We start from the raw sequence: 17,185 nt of genomic DNA, 5'->3' as shown, positions 1-17,185 counted from the left end.
CCTGGCATGTGCAAGATCCTAGGTTTGATCCCCAGGACATCACACACATGGTAAAAAGAATTCTCAGAATAAGATCTACCTACTTAAAATTGCAAAGTACTTCTGCTTTGTGCTCCTAATTTTCTTAATACTTATTAATGTTTTTTATAGCATTCATTATGGTTGAGGATTTTTTTTTAACCTAAGACATTTATCCAGGTGGGTGATAAAATTGTATTCATAAGATTTGATCCCAAATTATGGAGATATTTACTACTGTCACTGGATGGAACATCTGCCACTGAATATGTTCAAAAGAATGTGCCACAGGATATTGTTAGCATGACTGGAACAAGCATACAACTAACCCTCACTTTGCTCTAGATGATGCAGTGCCCTTACCATTTTATTTCATAATCTTGTAACCAACCTTAACTTATTCTTAATTCCACGCATTTCTCCTTTGAGCTTTTTCCTTCTTTCTAAGAGAAAGCTGTAAGCCTCTCTTTTGAGGACTTCCCTGGATTCTGGAGTATTCCCACACCTTTTGCAGGAGAACTCCTTTTTGCACTCATCAAATGTTCAGCCAGTGCAATACATAAATAGCTTTCTTCATGAAAATACCATCTATTAATAGATTCACAGTCATCCCCAGTCTAAATTGCCAGATGATAAAAACCATATTTTTCTATTAGAAATAATACCATCCACCTATTTTTCCAATTCTATATGGCAAAACTAAATCTTCTGTGAATAAATACCATGATACCTAGAAGGGATACAGAAAGTAACTGTCCAAACAAGTTAATAGACTAAAATAATGCTTCAGTTTAAGCATCAGATAGGCATATTTTCAGTTAGCTAATCAGGCCCCTTGAAGCTTGAGGACAAACTACAGAACCTGATAAATTGGTTCCTCTGGGTGATAACTCCATGACACAGGTCAATTAGTTCTGGGTGGCCTGGTGTGAACTCAGAGACTGTAGCAGCCTCATAAACTATTTGAGGCTGAAGACAAAAATGATTCACAGTTCCCACAGTGAAAGAGGAAACAGAAACACACCATTGACCAGCTCTTATGTTCCTACCAAAACCTGTAAAGTATGTTTAAAAAGGGGTTGGGGAACCAAACCCAGACTCAGAGACCTGCAGGCAATGGAAGGGCTGAGGTTTTCCCTTGTACCTGAACAAAACAAAAACTGATTTGGAAGCACAAGTTTATAGAAGAATGAGGCTGATCAAGTTTACCCTCTCCAACTCACCTCCCAGAAAGGAGAAATACTGAAAAAGTCTAGGATGGGAGGAGGGGGGAGAGACGAGACAAGGAGGAAGACAAAAAACGGGAAGAGTTTTTGCTTCAATCCCTTATTCACAAAGCACAACTGTCAACAACAGATGTCTGATGCTTTAGAAGCATGAATAATCATATGAAATATAATGAAAGTTATCTGTAAAAGTTTAACACCACCCATATTCATCGAATCAGACCCGCACAGAGGAAGACAGCCTCTTCTCTGAACCTGTTCCAAAAGAAGCCTCGGTGACATTCCTGGAGGCCACTTAAAACTTCTGTTTCAAGGTCAAACAAAATCTTCCAAAGAAACCCCCTCAAAGGCCAAAGGCATCAACCACTTTTCTCAACTTCTTTCCAGGGTTGAACTTGCCCTGCTGATTCACGTGTAACGGAAAAGCCGCTGGCTGCTGGTGATGTACCTGCTGCTGCCCAGTTCAAAGTCGCCCTCCGCTGTCCTGGGGCGCCGGGTTGTTCCGTTTCTTGCTGCCTCAAGATCCATCTCAGCCTGGGAAAAAACCACAGCCTCAGATCCAAGTGCACCCGGCCCAGCTCTGGGGGCACCACCAGCCTCCTCGGGGCCCCTGGCCAGAGGCCCTTGAGCGGGAGCACGAATTTAAGCCGGGGATTCCCGGTGGAGGTCCCACCGCACCCTCCAGCGCCAGCCGTCCCCGGTGCCTCCCGCCTCCCTCACCTCGGACCTCGAGCGTCTCTGGCAGAGCCGCGAGCCGTGCGGGCTCTGCGGCCCAGGGACCTGGACTTTGCTCGCCGCGGCTTCTTCCCCGCCCCCCACACGCGTCCTGTCCCAGCGACGCCTCCAGCTACCGCCGGGGCGAGGGCCCGGGCCCACAGAAGCAGCTCCGGCCGCCCGCCGGGCTTTTTCCGCAGGCCAGGAGCGTGCGAGGGGCCCAGCGCGCCGCCCTCGCCGCCGGGGGCGCCGGGCCACCGCTGCCACCCATCTGGGCGAGCCGCCAGCCCCGGCCGGGCCGCACCAGCTGCAGCCGATAAGCCGCATGTGCCTCTGGTCCTCTGAGAGCCTTGCCTGGCAGGCCACCCAAGCCCCTGCAAGTGACTGTCACTCTCTTGGCGCTCAGTTTTTTTTTCTTTAAATCCATGTGGGGACAGTTTCGGACTCTCGACCATCATAAGGGCGCTGTGAACGCAGAGAGAGCTCTGGGCTCCACTCCCACTTCTGCATCCCTAGTTCTGATCAGTGGCACCAAACTCCAAACCAACTCCAGGTGAAAGCCGGGAAACATCACATTATGCTCTTTGAAGAAGTGGAACACTGTCAGTGTCCCTTAGTACTTAGAGACACGGAATTTAAGGGCTGGAAGGGACTTAGGTGATCGACTAATTAAAAACCTATATTCTTTACATTTGAAGAAACAGTTGCAGGGTGTTAAGTCCTGCCTGATACTGCATCAGTAGTCCAGAGTCCAGGCGGAGTCTCCAGAGTCTCAGTAGTGTCCTGGCTCACTGCGCTAATCATAGACTTCTCCCTATGCTAAATTACCTCTACTTCTAGCTCCTATATGAATGTAGTTTCTTACTTCTTCTGATTAATTTCTCCATTCTTCCCCAAAGGAAATCTAAAACAGGGAGAAATAGGGCATCATGTTTCGGTTTTGAAGCCACTGAGTTTCAAACTCCAAACCTCACATTATTAATTATGTGATTTTAGACTTTACTCCTTTCCTTAGGCTTCAGTTTCTTCATATGTAAAATGAGGATAAATACATCTCCCTAGCCACGTTATTATGAGGAATAAATGAGTCAAGAATAAATTAATTAGAAATAAATGAATCAAGTACTAGATAAAAGTACTTAGTGCTGTACCTAAAACATGATACTAGTTCAACAAATAGGACTTTCCTTCCTCCTAGTCAGGCAACTGGACTTTCTACTGGTCCTTGCTCTTAGTATGTCTTATTAACTCAATAGTAGGTCCGGTGGCTTTCGTGGGTTTCCAGAGAATCTTACAGCAAAACACCGTTATAAGAGGAGATGTTTTCAGATAGATGCTGGTGTGAATCCCACCTCTTCCCATTACTATCTGTTTGGTCTTGGTTATATAATTCTTGATTCAGTCTTTAAGTCTGTAAAATAGGGATGTAACAGGATTAGAGAAAATCCTGATAAACTTTACACAAAATGCACCATGCCTGGGAGGCACCTAATAAATGGTAACTATAGTTAAAAATTCCAGAAGATGTCCATGAAAAATGCAGGAAGAGGAGCCAGCAGCTCTGGCACTCATACCTGAATGTGACTGGTATTTCAATCTAGCTCTGCCAGCTACCTTGAACCATGATAGAAACTGACTTGAAATAGTATACTGGGAGTTGACCAGAACTATGGCATGCTCTGAAATTACATAATAGACGTGAATTTAGTTGAACACTTTTCCTCAAAATATTTTTTTCTCCTTATCCAGCCTACTGTAGCCTTGAGGTTTCTTATTTGATAAACTAGAATGCCTCCCTTTCATGATTCTAACAGGTGTTCAGATTATTTCAAGGGACTCAGACTAAAACAATTGAAATTGTTTAGTTTGAAAGAAAGCTTCATAGTGATGGGAGGACACTATAAAATTCAGTAGTATATGAGGGATAATGTCTGTTCTTCAGTCGCTATTTAAAAGTTGGAGGAGTAAAAAGCAGATACTTGAAGGTGCAGGAAGATTCTGAACTAAAACATGAACAAATGAAAACATCAGTAAGCAGTGAGGTGTGTTTGCTAATCTGTCTGAGTCAATTCAGAACGTTTTTCTTGCAAGAAGTTCTGTGTTTTCTTTATCTGAGGACAATAATGAAGTGAGGCCTTGGGTCAAGAGATGGGGGTTATAGAGAGAGAGAAGTCATGCCTACATGGCAGTGTTTACATGTTTACTTGGGGTTTGGGCCATAATCTCAAAAGATACAATCTCAAACATCATAATCCTGAATGTTGAAATGTCAAGATACTAAAATTCCTGATAGTATAAGTCTAAAATCCTGACAGTGTAATTTTGTAAAAAATAATTTTACAATTCTTTAAAAGATATTTATTTACATTTTAAAGGGGATTTATTCGAGAAATGTCTAAAAATGCCACAAACCACTTCATGGGTCACTTAGCACAATAAAATAGGCAATAGTAACATATTTCTGTAAGTATATACACTCAGTTATACCCATAACAGTTGAATGGGTATAACAGTTGTGAGCAGAAGAACCATTTTCATAAAGGAATAGATTGATAATTGAAATATATAAACACAAATCACTATGGTTGGTTACTTGTGTGCACGCACACAATTTGAGTCTGTAAAATACGGGTGTAACAGGATTAGTGATAACAGGATTTATCACTAAGGTCATCTAAAATACTGTGACAACAGACAATTCAAGTCTTCTGACGAGATCAATCAAAAACAGTGATGGGTGACTACATATGCCAGGATCTTGAGAAATTTTATCTTTCACAAATGCAGATGTCCAAAAAGGACATCTCATTTACTGAGGAATTCTGTGACCAAGGTGACCACACTCTTGGGTCTGGCGAGGGGTGAAGGGGGATTGGAAAATAAAGATTCACAGACACAGATTTTGAAGATTAAGCTGGGATCAGGTAGAGCTCTGCTCTCTGATAGAGTTTCAGATCTAAAGAATTACGCCAGCAATCTTTATTTATATGTCTCATTATCAGGTTAAAAACTATGCAACCATTATTCTTTGTATTCAGGAAAGTTTACAGAAACTAGGACATCCTATGTAGCTTTTCGTAGTTGCAATCCACAGTTGCAAAGTGTAATGTTAGGAGCTTTGTGTAGCTCTCAAGAAAGTCCATTGTTTAAAGTTACTGTAAGGCAAGCAGGAACTGGAGAGGTGGGGCTGGTGAAACATTGTGGTTGTGTAGCATAAGAATTTCTTCCTTCCAAGGAACTGTGTGCCTGAGATCAAGGTCAGAGTTGATAGGATTCCTGCACAGAGCCTCCTCATGCAGGGCATTGCCACAGCGGCTAAGCATCCTGGTGCCTTTGCACAGAAACATTCCCAGGCACTGGACTTGCCACTGCCATGAGGCCATCAGAGACCCCCCCAGTCTCAGTCACTCCCATCCTCTATCACCGGTCTCCACAGAGGAAGTTTCAATATTTTTATATACACACAGAGTCAACATTGTGATAATGCACTTTCTCAAAGTCAAATTTGTAAGAAAAATGCATAAAACGAATTTGAACTCTCTACACATCTTTACACAATTTATACCCCCAATACTGGAAATGACAAGAAGATGAAATACACAACAGTGAATTGTAAAAACATGATGCCAACAATTGTAGGGGAAAACTAAAAAAAGAAGAAAAAAGAAAGAAAGAAAAGAAAGACAATAAAAACCTAAAAAGAAAATTTGACTTTCGGTATGTTAACATTTGGTGTTTACCCTTTCACAATTGTGATTCTTTGGATTTCAACATTTAGAATTATGACAGTCAGGATTATGATCAGCACTGGTTTACCTATATTACAGCCAATTCAGGAACTCTTTAAATATTTATTTGAAAATAATGCAACAACTCTGCCTGCTTATTCCCTCCAATTACTCATTCATCAATTAGAAGCTTAAAAACTTATTTTATTTAAAGTACTATGATCAACTGTATTTCCCATCACATGCAGGTTGTGAGAAATTTTAATTGTGTCTTTGTGGAAGGATAATGAGATACTTGTGCATTGAGTTTGGAAACTGAAATAAATGTCCTTCTAATCTGCCATCTTACTTTTTCTATTTGTCTCATTACCATCTTTCTTTTCTGCTTTTTTCTTCTTCTTTTGGATAAATTGAATATTTTTTTATTATTCAGATTTCCTTTATTAAATATGCTTTCTTTTGTTATCTACTTAATAGTTATCTCCTTCTTAGAGATATGGCAAGTATCTTTGACAAATCATTGTACTTTTTCTTCTTTCAGGATAATGCAAAGATTTTAGAACTTTTAAACTTCATCTATCTGCTGCTGCGCTTTACACTAAGATGTCAAGTCCTTTAATGTTCTCTATATATTTATGACTCTTATTGGAATATTACTGATTTATGAGTTGATGCTCATGTTCTTGATTTTTATTTCTTCCTACAACTCAGAATTACTATCTTGAATCAATTGCTTTACACCCAAAGGATACTTTTCTGCATTTCCTTTAGCTATTGATGAATTTTGTCAGTTTTTTCCCTGAAATTTTATTTCACCTTTATTTTAAAAAATCATAGGGTTTATTTTTTTTTTTGTTTTTTGTTTTTTTGGTGGGGAGGGGTTCTCTTACTAGATATCAAGACTTACAAACCTCTAGTAATAAAAAAAAATGTGTTTTGGACAGGGATAAACAAAATAATAGGGAAAAAGAATAGAGATCTTGTAAATGGTGGAAGTAGAATGCTAATCTAGGTAGTATTCCTAGCCAGCACATTAACTTAAACAGGGAAGTGAGGAAGGGGAAGACAGGTTAAATGTGTCAGATAGTTGAGTATGTTCCTTCTTTTACATGTCCTCCAATCCATTGATCTTACCACCTTTTTACTATTCCATACCCTCTTCATTTCCCCTCTCCCTTCATAAGTCAGCCTGCAAATACCCAAGGCTTCCTTGCCCTCTCTGTGAGACTTGTCTAGCAAAACCACAACTCTGGCTCCTTCACATTACCCAACTACTGCAAACCTTTACTATGCAGCACAGTGTGTCTGATAAAAAATACAAAATCATCTGATGAGTCCTACTGTGAACTGAACTAGTGCTGTACTGCTTTCTTAGTGCATTAATTATGTCAATTATTTAGTGTCCACTCATGGAACTCAGGATTCATAAGAATAAAAATTTTTTGTTTTATTCATTGTTAAATCCCAACAGTTATAAAACATATCTTTGGTTTATTTACCCTCTTATTTTCCTGGATAATTCCTTCTTTTTTCCTCAGACTTCTTTCATTCATCCCCTGGCTTCCAATTCTGCTGAATTACTGTGTTTATGTCACTGACAACATTGAAATTTTCAGAAAGGAACTGCCATCATCTCCCGCAACGACATTTCCCACTAATCAGCATCTGTACCCAACTGGGCCTTCCCACTTGTTCCTCCAAGTGAGAGATTCGTGTCCTTATTTGTAGTCAGTCATCCTTTATATTCTTGTACTACAGATCCCATTCCCTCTCCCCATCTTATGAAGTCTTTCTTCCCTCTCTGACCTGCATATTCAACTTTCCCATCCCTGCGAGACCATTCCCCTAGCATACATACACACTGTTATTTTTTTCCGTCTTAAAAAACAAAAACAACAACAAAACTTTCTTGACCCACTTCCCCTGCCAGCTACCATCATTATTTCGCTCCTTGATTTGATGATGAACTTTTTGAAAGAATTACATCGTTTTCTCTCTTTCCTCTCCTCCTGTTCTCTCTTAAACCCAATCTAAACAGGAGTTTGACCCTTTTACACCACCGAAACTGCTCTTGTCAGGGTCACTGATAAACTCTACGTTGCTAAATCGAAAGGTCAATTCCTTGTACTTATTTCACTTGACAAATTCGAGCATTTGACAAATCCATCACTCTTCCTGGGTATACTTTGTTCGCATGGATTCCAGGATGCCACCTGATTTTAATGTTCTGATGTATTCCTGGTCACTCTTTCTCCTTCTTCCTTAAGTCCTCCTTCTTGGTTTAACTTCTTAAGTAGTTCTGGAGTACACCAAGGCTCACCCCTTGGACTCGTCTGTATTCTCATTCCCTCTGACATCTCAGCCAATTTCAGCTTTAAATACCACCTGTATCCAATAATTTCTAACTTTTTATTTCTAATCTAGACCTCCTTCCTGAATTTCCAAGTTTCATACACAACCGCATCTTTGACAACCCTATGTGGGGGTTTAATGACTCCTTGAAACATGATAGTCCCAATATGGACTCCTGATCTTTTCCCCAAACAGGTCCCTTCAACAGGCTTCTCCTTCTCAGTTGGCAGTTCCAGGCTTCCAGTTGTCAACAACAACACTGGAGTCACCCTGAGTTCCTCCCATTCTTCCATACCCCATAATCAGTCTATCAGGAAATCTGTTGGTTTTCCTTTCAACACACCTCCAGAATCTGACCACTTCTCTATACCTCCAGTTCTACCCCCACCAGGCAAGCCTGGATTACTGCAACAGTTTCTAACTGTCTCTTGGCTTCTGTCTTTGCACCCTCTTCCCACCTTTTTCAGTTTTCAAAAGAACAGCTGGTGATTTCTTTGAAATGTGAGTCAAATCACTTCCCTCCTCACAATTCTGTAGTGGCCTCCACTTCTCTCCCATATTCCACCATGATTCATGCTCTCCATGACTTCCCTGTTCTCATTTTCTACTTCTCTCCTTGCCAATTGGTCTCTGGGAAATTCCTTAAAGAAGAGAGACAGAACTCGACCTCAGGGTATATGTACTAGTTATTCTTATCCCCCAAATATTCTCAGGGCTAACATTCTCACCTCCCATAGTGTCTTATTAGTGATCATCTTTTCAATGAGACAGGCCTGACGACCCCTTTAGAAACTGCATTCCATACCTACAGAACCCTGAGTTCTGCTCTCTCTGCTTTGATTCCCCCGGACATTTATTATCTTTCAAGTATACTATATGATTTATGCATTTTTATGCATGTTGTCTGTTGACACTTCAATTCCATATAAGATCCATATGAATAAAGGTTTTTTTTCTATTTAATTTATGTAGCTATTCAACAATTGCTGTCCTTACTTACTATGTTCCTAGCCCTGTGCTAAGGTTTGAGGATATAAAGAAATTAAGGCATGGACTCCACCACAAAAGTCATTCAGATTTATATAGTGTCTGACAAAATTACAGAGGCTATCACATGCATATGTTATCTAATTTTGTTCTCAAAAATAAAAAGCATGTTTAAGTGAGGAGTTATTATTCCCAGCTTAAAGGTGGGCAAACTGGGACTTTGCAAGGGTAAGTGACTTTTACACGGCTAATTACCCGTGGAATTAGGACTCCTTCTCTGGTCATGTAACTCCAGCTCCTGCTTCTATATCCCTGAGGAAGACCACGGCCAATCAGAAGGCCATGCTTATCTGTATTGTTAGTGCCCTAGCACTCAAATTATCAGTAAGTATGTATTTGAGAGGTCCATATTTTTAAACCATAGTATAAAAGACTTATGTTGTAAAAAAAGAATTTTCTATAGGTGAAAGTCAACAGAGAAGAACAAACTCCACCTACCAAAGTACTTTTTAAATTACATTTAAAAATAAATGAACAGCTGCTTTCCCTAATGAGGGTATGTATGATGGCCTCAATTCTGTGTCTAGTTCTATTTTAGCTTGATGAGATATGCATTGTGGTCCTTCCCCCCATTCTGTTGTATTGGTGGCTGCTCGGTTTTGAATCTTGATTGTTCCCCCAAAGGCCCATGTGTTAAAGGCTTGGTCCCCAGAGTGGCACTACTGGGGGATGGTGGAACCTTTGAGAGATGGGGCTTATGGGAGGTCTATAGGTTATTGGGAGCATACTCTCAAAGGTGCTGTGGGACCCCACTTCCTTCCTTTTTCTGTTTGCTACCTGACTGTGTGGAAGCAGTTTTTCTCTGCCATATGCTCCTGCTATGATGCTCTGTCTGCCTTACCACAGGCCCAAAGCCATAATTAAGAGAATTCATCACCAGTGGACCAACTCTAATCAATGGCTCACAGAAGTTCTCTAAACAGAAAGGAAATGGCAAAAGAAAAACCCTTTGAATATCAGGAAGAACATGGTAAGCAAAAACATTGATAAATACTATACAATAAAATATCCTTCACCTATTGAATTTTCTAAATATTTTTTGATGATGGAAGATTTTGTAATACTGTTTGGTGTAGAGGTAAATGGATATAAGGCAGATAAGATTTCTACATTTCAGTTGAACAGCTGAAATGATGACAACAGTAGACTTGCTAAGTTATGTACAGTATTCAGAGAACCACTGAAAAGACTATATAAGTAGGTCAAGTTAAAACACTATGGATAATAAAATTGGATTTTATTTACACTGCTCCAACCAAGAAAGGATGCGCTGCCTCATTATTGCAGTCTAGGTTCTCCAATTGGTTTCCATTGATACCTGAGGTGAGGTAGGGGAAGGGTGTCCCTTGATTTTTTTGGACATTATAGTTTTGGTTCCCCACTAGCCCTCTGCTGATATCTCCCTGGCTGAAAGAAGTGGGGATACATTGTTAATCCCCCCACAAGGCCTCCATGGGGTTGGGGAGGTAACCTTATTGCCCCTGATTGGTGGTGAAAGTTCCAAGTCTCCACAGGCTTCCTCATACACCATCCTGGAGAAAAGGGAGAGAGGTTCTTTAACCCATTATATCTCATCATTCCATAAATAGCACACATATAAAAAACTAAGTTGAACAACAAATATGCTGCTTATGGTCACTTCGAAATGAATATTGTTTTTGAAGTTTTATTTTAAGAAAAGTAATAGGTGAATGATTAGAGCATTCAAAATATACATATACATGTATGTATGTAAGCTCTAAATTATGATTTCCAACCTCTGTCAATTTCATTGAAATGTTCGCTGAGTTGAAAACTTGGGACTCAACAGGTTAATCTGACAGGGTGAGGATGATAGATCAGCTCCTACTTGACCTTCTCTAACATCATCCTAGTTGGGGGTGGACAGAGGGGCTAAGGGATCTTGTTACTGTCTCAAGGTTGGAAGTTGAGGCTCCTTGTAGGCCCTTGCTGGTGTAGGCCTCAGTGGTGGCAGTTTTTCTCATCATGTTTGGTGACTATGGTCTAAATATGTTCTCTAGCTAGCCTGCTTGTTTCCTGGTTCTCTGACTAGAGAGCAGGAGATTTTTGCCTGTGGGTATTGGCATTGGGTTGTTGCCTTCTTCAGGTCCAAGTCTGGGATACAAGAGGCAAACAAAAAACACACCCAATACACTGGTCGGGGACTCACAATGAAGTGCCCTTCCTTGAATCTCAAATTCTTAGCTGGTCTGCCTTATTCTTTCCACTTCTCCTGGTCTTATGTTTTTGGTGTATAATATTCAGTGTTTTTAGTTGTACTTAGCAGAACATCAGGAAAAAGTATGCCTACTCCATTTCCCCAGAAGTTGCTGCCTGATTTTTTAAAAACTGATTTTTAATAAAAGGGTACAGAGGCAAAGGAAGACAATTCTAAAATCGAATTGGCCAATTTTTGTATTTTTTTCCATAAATAAAAACTCTGAAGTATTATATTAAAAAGGTTTCTCTAAGTTATCTGCTTTCCCTCTCACCCTCTAGTAACATCCAGTTCCTTATGCTACTTATAAAAATCTGTTTATTTTTCTACATCAGACAAGGGGGGGTAGATGAATATTGTCTCAATCTGACCTCTTTCTTACCCTACAATACACCATGAAATCAAATGCTAATAATTATAAACCTTGCCATAGTGGAAAGATGAAATAATGTTAAAACACCAGGATACCAGCTCTTCATGTACTCAGCCATGTGTTATACTACATATCAACTTTTGCTATGGTCTGGATAGGTTTAAAAGTGTCCCCAAACAGTTCATGTGTTGGAAGTGCTTTGATGTTGGGAGCAAGTGAAACCTCCAAGAGGTGGGGCTTAGTGCAGTGTAATTAAGTCATTGGGGGTGCTGCCCCCAGAAAGAACTAATGTAGCTCTTGTGGTACCCTGGTTAGTTCACAAGAGAGGATTGTTACAAAAGGGGCCTGACTTCTCCCTGATCTCTGGTTTCTTGTCTTACCATGTGATCTCTCTTTCACATGCTCCCCCACCATGATGCTATCCACCATGAAGTTAGGCAACTAGGGGCCCTCACTATAGGCCAGATCAATGAGGCTGCCAACTTTGAATTTACAAACTCCAAAACTGTGAGCTAAATAAACCTCTTTTCTTTATAAAGTTCCCTGCCTCAGGTATTTCAACATAGTAATGGAAAATGGACTAAAATCATTGTATTAATTATATTAATAGTATTGTGTTACATTTATTATACTACCATTAATTATACTTATTTTCACATCTTTTCTCTCCCCCTTCAACATGAGCTTCTTCAGAAAAAGGAAGGAAGCAAATGTAGTACCTGGAATGTTGTAAGCACCTGATAAATGCTGCTGTCTCCCTTCTTGATCATTCCTTCTTCCATCCCTGGCAGAAAGACCAGGGGAGACACTCCATCCACAACTAATCTAAGATTAAAGGTTTAAAGAAGACCTATGAACAAATAACCAGATAAGTCTTTACTAGCACCTCAGACTAGAACTTACAGGAAGTGCTGGACACCTTCCACCCCAGCCCACATGTCTTTGGAGACTGACATGTGCAGACACCAGTAGATTAACAGGAAGGGGTTTTGGTATCTTAAACTTCTCTGAAGAGTTCTGACCAATGTTGTCAATATTTATTGACTTTTTCAATAAGTACTTATGGGAGAAGAGAAGGATGGAATGAAACACATACTCAGAGAACAAGGTTTTGCAAACTGACCTGAGGAATGCCAACAGATGCTCAGGGATAACTAGTGCTCCATGACTTGAGAAATGATGCTGACCATGCTCTCACAATGCACAGGAAAGAATCTGAGAAACTATAAAGAAAAACCCACTTAACTTGTCAGTATTTCCTCCCCCTTTGCCTCACACCCTACAATACCCAATTGAAAACACAATATTTATATTCTCTCTACCCATGAAGCTACTTGTAAAAGAAATAATTCTAAAAATTCCAAGAACAGGGAAAAAACTCCAAAGACAGATGGGTGTAAAAATGGTGCCTAGAAAAAAGAAGGTGTGATTTTAATTCAATTGAGGCAAAAAGCAGATAAGGTTGTGGTGGGAAATTCAATACATTAGAGGCTAAAAAGTAAACCAAAATTTAGACTTACAAAGTTTATCAAGGTTTTGAAAAAGCAATCATTACACTGGCCAAGAATTATATATTCTTATCAGTATGGAGATTCCTCAAAAGACTAAGAATGAAACCATCATATGACCTCATTTTATCACTGTTCAGTATTTATCCAAAAGAAATGAAGTCAGCATACTATAGAAATACATACATACCCATTTTTACAACAGCACAATTCAAAACAGACAAGGTATGGAACCAGACTAGTTGTCCATCAACAGATGAATAAATAAAGAAAATGTGGTATATATACACAATGGAGTTTTAAACAGCCATAAAGAAGAATGAAATTGTGTCATTTGCAGGAAAGTGGATGAACTTGAGAGCACTATGTTAGGTGAAATAAGCCAGACTCAGAAAGTCAAGGATCACATGTTCTTTCTTGTATGTGGAAGGTAAGGAGAAAAGGGAAAAATAAAAGAGGGGAATCTCATGAAAATAAAAGGAAGACCTGTAGAGGAAGGAGACCTGGGAGAAGAAGGGAGGGAAATGGGAAGGTACTAGGGAATAAAATTGACCAAATTATGTTATGTGCATGTTCAAATACATCACAATGAATCTCACTATTACGTATAATTAAAATGTACCAGGGGGCTGGGGAGATAGCTCAGTCGGTAGAGTGCTTGCCTTGTATGCACAAGGCCCTGGGTTTGATCCCCCCCCCCCCAAAAAAAAAATGCACCAATAAAAATTAGCTAAAAAGAACAATGGGGGTTTTTTTCCACAATAATTTGAACTCCCCTGTATCAGTAAAGGTCCCGGCAAGGCAAAAATAGCACACGCAAACTTAGGTAATTTAAGCAGGATTTAACAAAAGAACTTTTATAAAAGGATGATATGGGGAGAACCTATCTGGGGAAGAGTCATTGCCTCCCCTAGGCTAGTATGGGTGAGGGAAGGAGGCACTCGCCAGAAGCTCTATGGAGCTCCATGTAGAGGCAACTGCTTTGAGAAGAACAGTGACCCACCCTTTCTGCCTCCCAAGACCCCACTTCAGCTAGACCCTCAGCAGTCAACCTCCCAGGGCAACCTCCAGAGAGCAGTGTGGAAAGAAGGGGCAAAGTAGACATGGAAGGGCAAAGGGAAGTTTGGTATACCTCTCAAGATGGAAGACTCCAGAGACTAGCAAAAGATAATCCAATCATACTCTTTCTGGACTACTTGACTCATGTAGTACTCCTGAAGAGGACATTCTGCTAAGCTAGTAAAGGCATGAAAAGAACAGGCAACGAGACCCAGTTCTGGAGTCTGAAAAACAGCTATTAACAGTGAAAAATAAGCACATAATTAAGATATAGAATGAAAGATGACGAAGTATAGAAAGCATACGGGCATTTGATGCAGAGATTTGCATAGCTAACTTATGACCTTAACCTTGATCTACAATGCTAATATATGAAACTGTTGACTCAGATGGCCTTTCTAGTATAAATGCAAATTTCAAAAACTTAGGATCTATTGAAATGTAATTCCAGTTTAAAACACTAAATGAATTTAATTTTATTATTATTAAGCAATAATAACCCATAATAAATTAAGCTATTAAATATTGCTTTTAGAATTAAGTATATGCAAAAGACTAATTCATACATGCTAATTTTTGTGAAACCCTCTGACACTTTTTTAAACACACTTTTAGGTATTCTCATACCTAAAACTGTTGTTTTTTTTTTTTTTACTTTAACCTGACCATTTCTATTTTGGCACATTTTTTTTCAGGTCTGTAGGCACATGTTCTAGATCTGGGTCCCCCCTGCCTCTGTATGTTCTAGTCTAACAAGGTTGAATATTGTGGCCACAGATTCAGATAGTCTCATCTATAGCTTGACTGGAACTGGTACTTTCTCAAAACAACATGGAAAAATCCATGGATAAATCCTGCCTGAGTCACCTATTTAAACTATAATGAGTGGGAGTAATGGGGTCATTGCCCATGCTGATAGAGATGTTTTGCATAAGAGAGAGTTGAAGAGGGACAATGAACTCTTTTGGAAAGGAAAAAAAAAGAATGCTAAATAAGGAAGCCTCAACTACAAACTGATTAAATATAGAAATAAATAGACTTATGACTTTGATAATAGTATTTAGTTTTCTCTCTCTTGACAAAAATAAAAGAAAAAAGAAAATAAAATTATCTTTCCCTCACCTTGCCTTTTCCCCTCCTCCCCAAATAGAATAGTCTGAGTCCCTGTCTAGGATGCCAGGGTCTCCATGCCTCTCCCACACTGGTCAAGGCTGAACCTCTGCAGCGACAGAAAGCTCTCTGCAGGCTACACACATGCTCAGGAGTTGCAAGGAAGATTCCTAAAGTTTGTTCTTTTCCCACTTTTCTTATGGAATTAGTATAAGTTTAATATTTTCATTTTTAGAATCAAAATCGAAAAGTAAAATGTGATTTATTTTATAAAATTTTATGTATGATACATTTGTAGAAATGCAGCCACACTGTAAAGTGAGGAATATTTCAACACTTACTGCTTTAAATGAAGCACAGCAAAAATAAGAATAACAAAATTTATTCTGGTACACTAGGCCTTTTAAGTTCAGGTCCTGCCTGATCCAGTCTCCTTCCTGTGATAACCACTGTCCTTCCCACACTCAACACCCTGAACTCCAACTCTCCTGAATCACTTCTGGTTCCAACCTTCCAGTCCGTTCTACACTGGCTCCCACACCCACACACATCCTCCACTGGCCATCCAACAAGCATGCACACTCTTTTCCAGGAAATTTTTGCTTGGATTTGTTTTTTATTTTTTTAGGGTAGTTTTAGGTTTACAACAAAATTGAGTGGAAGGCATAGAGATGTCCCATACACTCTATCTCTACACTTGCATAGCCTCCATCATGATCAAAATTCCCCACCAGAGAGGTATGTTTGTTACAGCTGATGGATCTACACTGACACATCACTATCGTCCAAAGTCCACACTTCACATTATCCTTACGTTGGGGTTCCCCCTTGACATTGTGCATTCTGTGGGTCTGGACACGTTTCTGACAACCTATATCCACCATTATGGAATAGTTTCACTGCCTTAAAAATCCTCTGTGCTTGGCCTATTATCTTGCCCTCCTTTTCCACTAACCCCTCACAGTTGCCAATCTTTTTATTGTCTCTGTAGTTTTACCTTTTCCACGATGGCATAAGTTGGAATCCTATAGTATGTTGTCATTTCAGATTGGCTTCTTTCTTAGTAGCATGCATGTAAGTTTCCTCCTTGTCTTTTCATGTCTCATTTATTTTTATCTATCACCTTTCTTGGTTCTGGGGATTGAACTCAAGGGCACTAGACCTCTAAGCCACATCCCCAGCCCTATTTTGTATTTTTATTTAGAGAGACAGGGTCTCAGAGTTGCTTAGTGCCGAGGCTAGCTTTTGACATCTTTTGCAGTGCTGACAATCGAACCCACTGCCTCACACATGCTAGGCAAGGGCTCTATTACTGAGCCAACCCAAGCCCACTTCATTTATTTTTAATACTGAATAATATACCATTGTCTGGATTTACCATGCTTTATTTATCTATTCACCTCCTGAAGAACATCTGAACATCTTGGTTGCTCAAGAAACTTTTTTAACACTCAAAACACTCCCAGGAAACATGATCTCTCTCTTTGTCCCCTACTACTCCCCGCAGTCTTACACCAATATTATTAAACTTATTTCCTGCTTCCTAAAATGTGAGTTCCTTGTTTTATCATTGTGCTCCCAAGATCTATTCCAGAGGTACTTAAAATAACTGCTAAATGAATAAGCACAAAACTTCATTTTCATACAAGACAACCAACCACTTATAAGAGCAAAATAAATAAATATATAAATAAAATAAAATGAAGGCAATTAACATTTTTTTGGCTTATGTTTTACATATTGAGCATTGTTCCAAATACTTTGATATTTAGTCTCAAGTAACTCAATGAAGTAGCTATTAAAATCTCTTGTTTGCCAGTGAAGTAACAGAG

The 17,185-nt window shown here is 39.6% G+C and overlaps 1 protein-coding gene and 1 long non-coding RNA gene across 2 annotated transcripts in view; both read right to left on the bottom strand.

Moving 5' to 3' along the window:
- The window catches only part of ABCB4 (ATP binding cassette subfamily B member 4), a 64,399-nt gene extending 62,243 nt beyond the window's left edge, over positions 1 to 2,156 (bottom strand). The window contains exons 1-2 of the mRNA XM_079151657.1: positions 1,965 to 2,156; positions 1,693 to 1,778 (exon numbers count right to left, since the gene is read on the bottom strand). Of these exons, the coding sequence (XP_079007783.1) occupies positions 1,693 to 1,772 (80 nt within the window). The 5' untranslated portion in view covers positions 1,773 to 1,778; positions 1,965 to 2,156. The remainder of the gene's footprint in view (positions 1 to 1,692; positions 1,779 to 1,964) is intronic.
- Positions 2,157 to 4,638: 2,482 nt separating this feature from the next.
- Positions 4,639 to 15,678, bottom strand: LOC306668404. The gene is made up of 4 exons (XR_013765861.1): positions 14,317 to 15,678; positions 12,800 to 12,899; positions 12,396 to 12,501; positions 4,639 to 10,617 (listed from the first exon to the last, which is right to left on the bottom strand). It is a non-coding gene; the product is annotated as an uncharacterized lncRNA (long non-coding RNA).
- Positions 15,679 to 17,185: the final 1,507 nt, after the last annotated feature.

This window comes from Sciurus vulgaris (assembly GCF_902686455.1).
Source record: "Sciurus vulgaris genome assembly, chromosome: 8".
NCBI lineage: Eukaryota > Metazoa > Chordata > Mammalia > Rodentia > Sciuridae > Sciurus > Sciurus vulgaris.
This window is presented reverse-complemented; position numbering and strand designations above follow the sequence as displayed.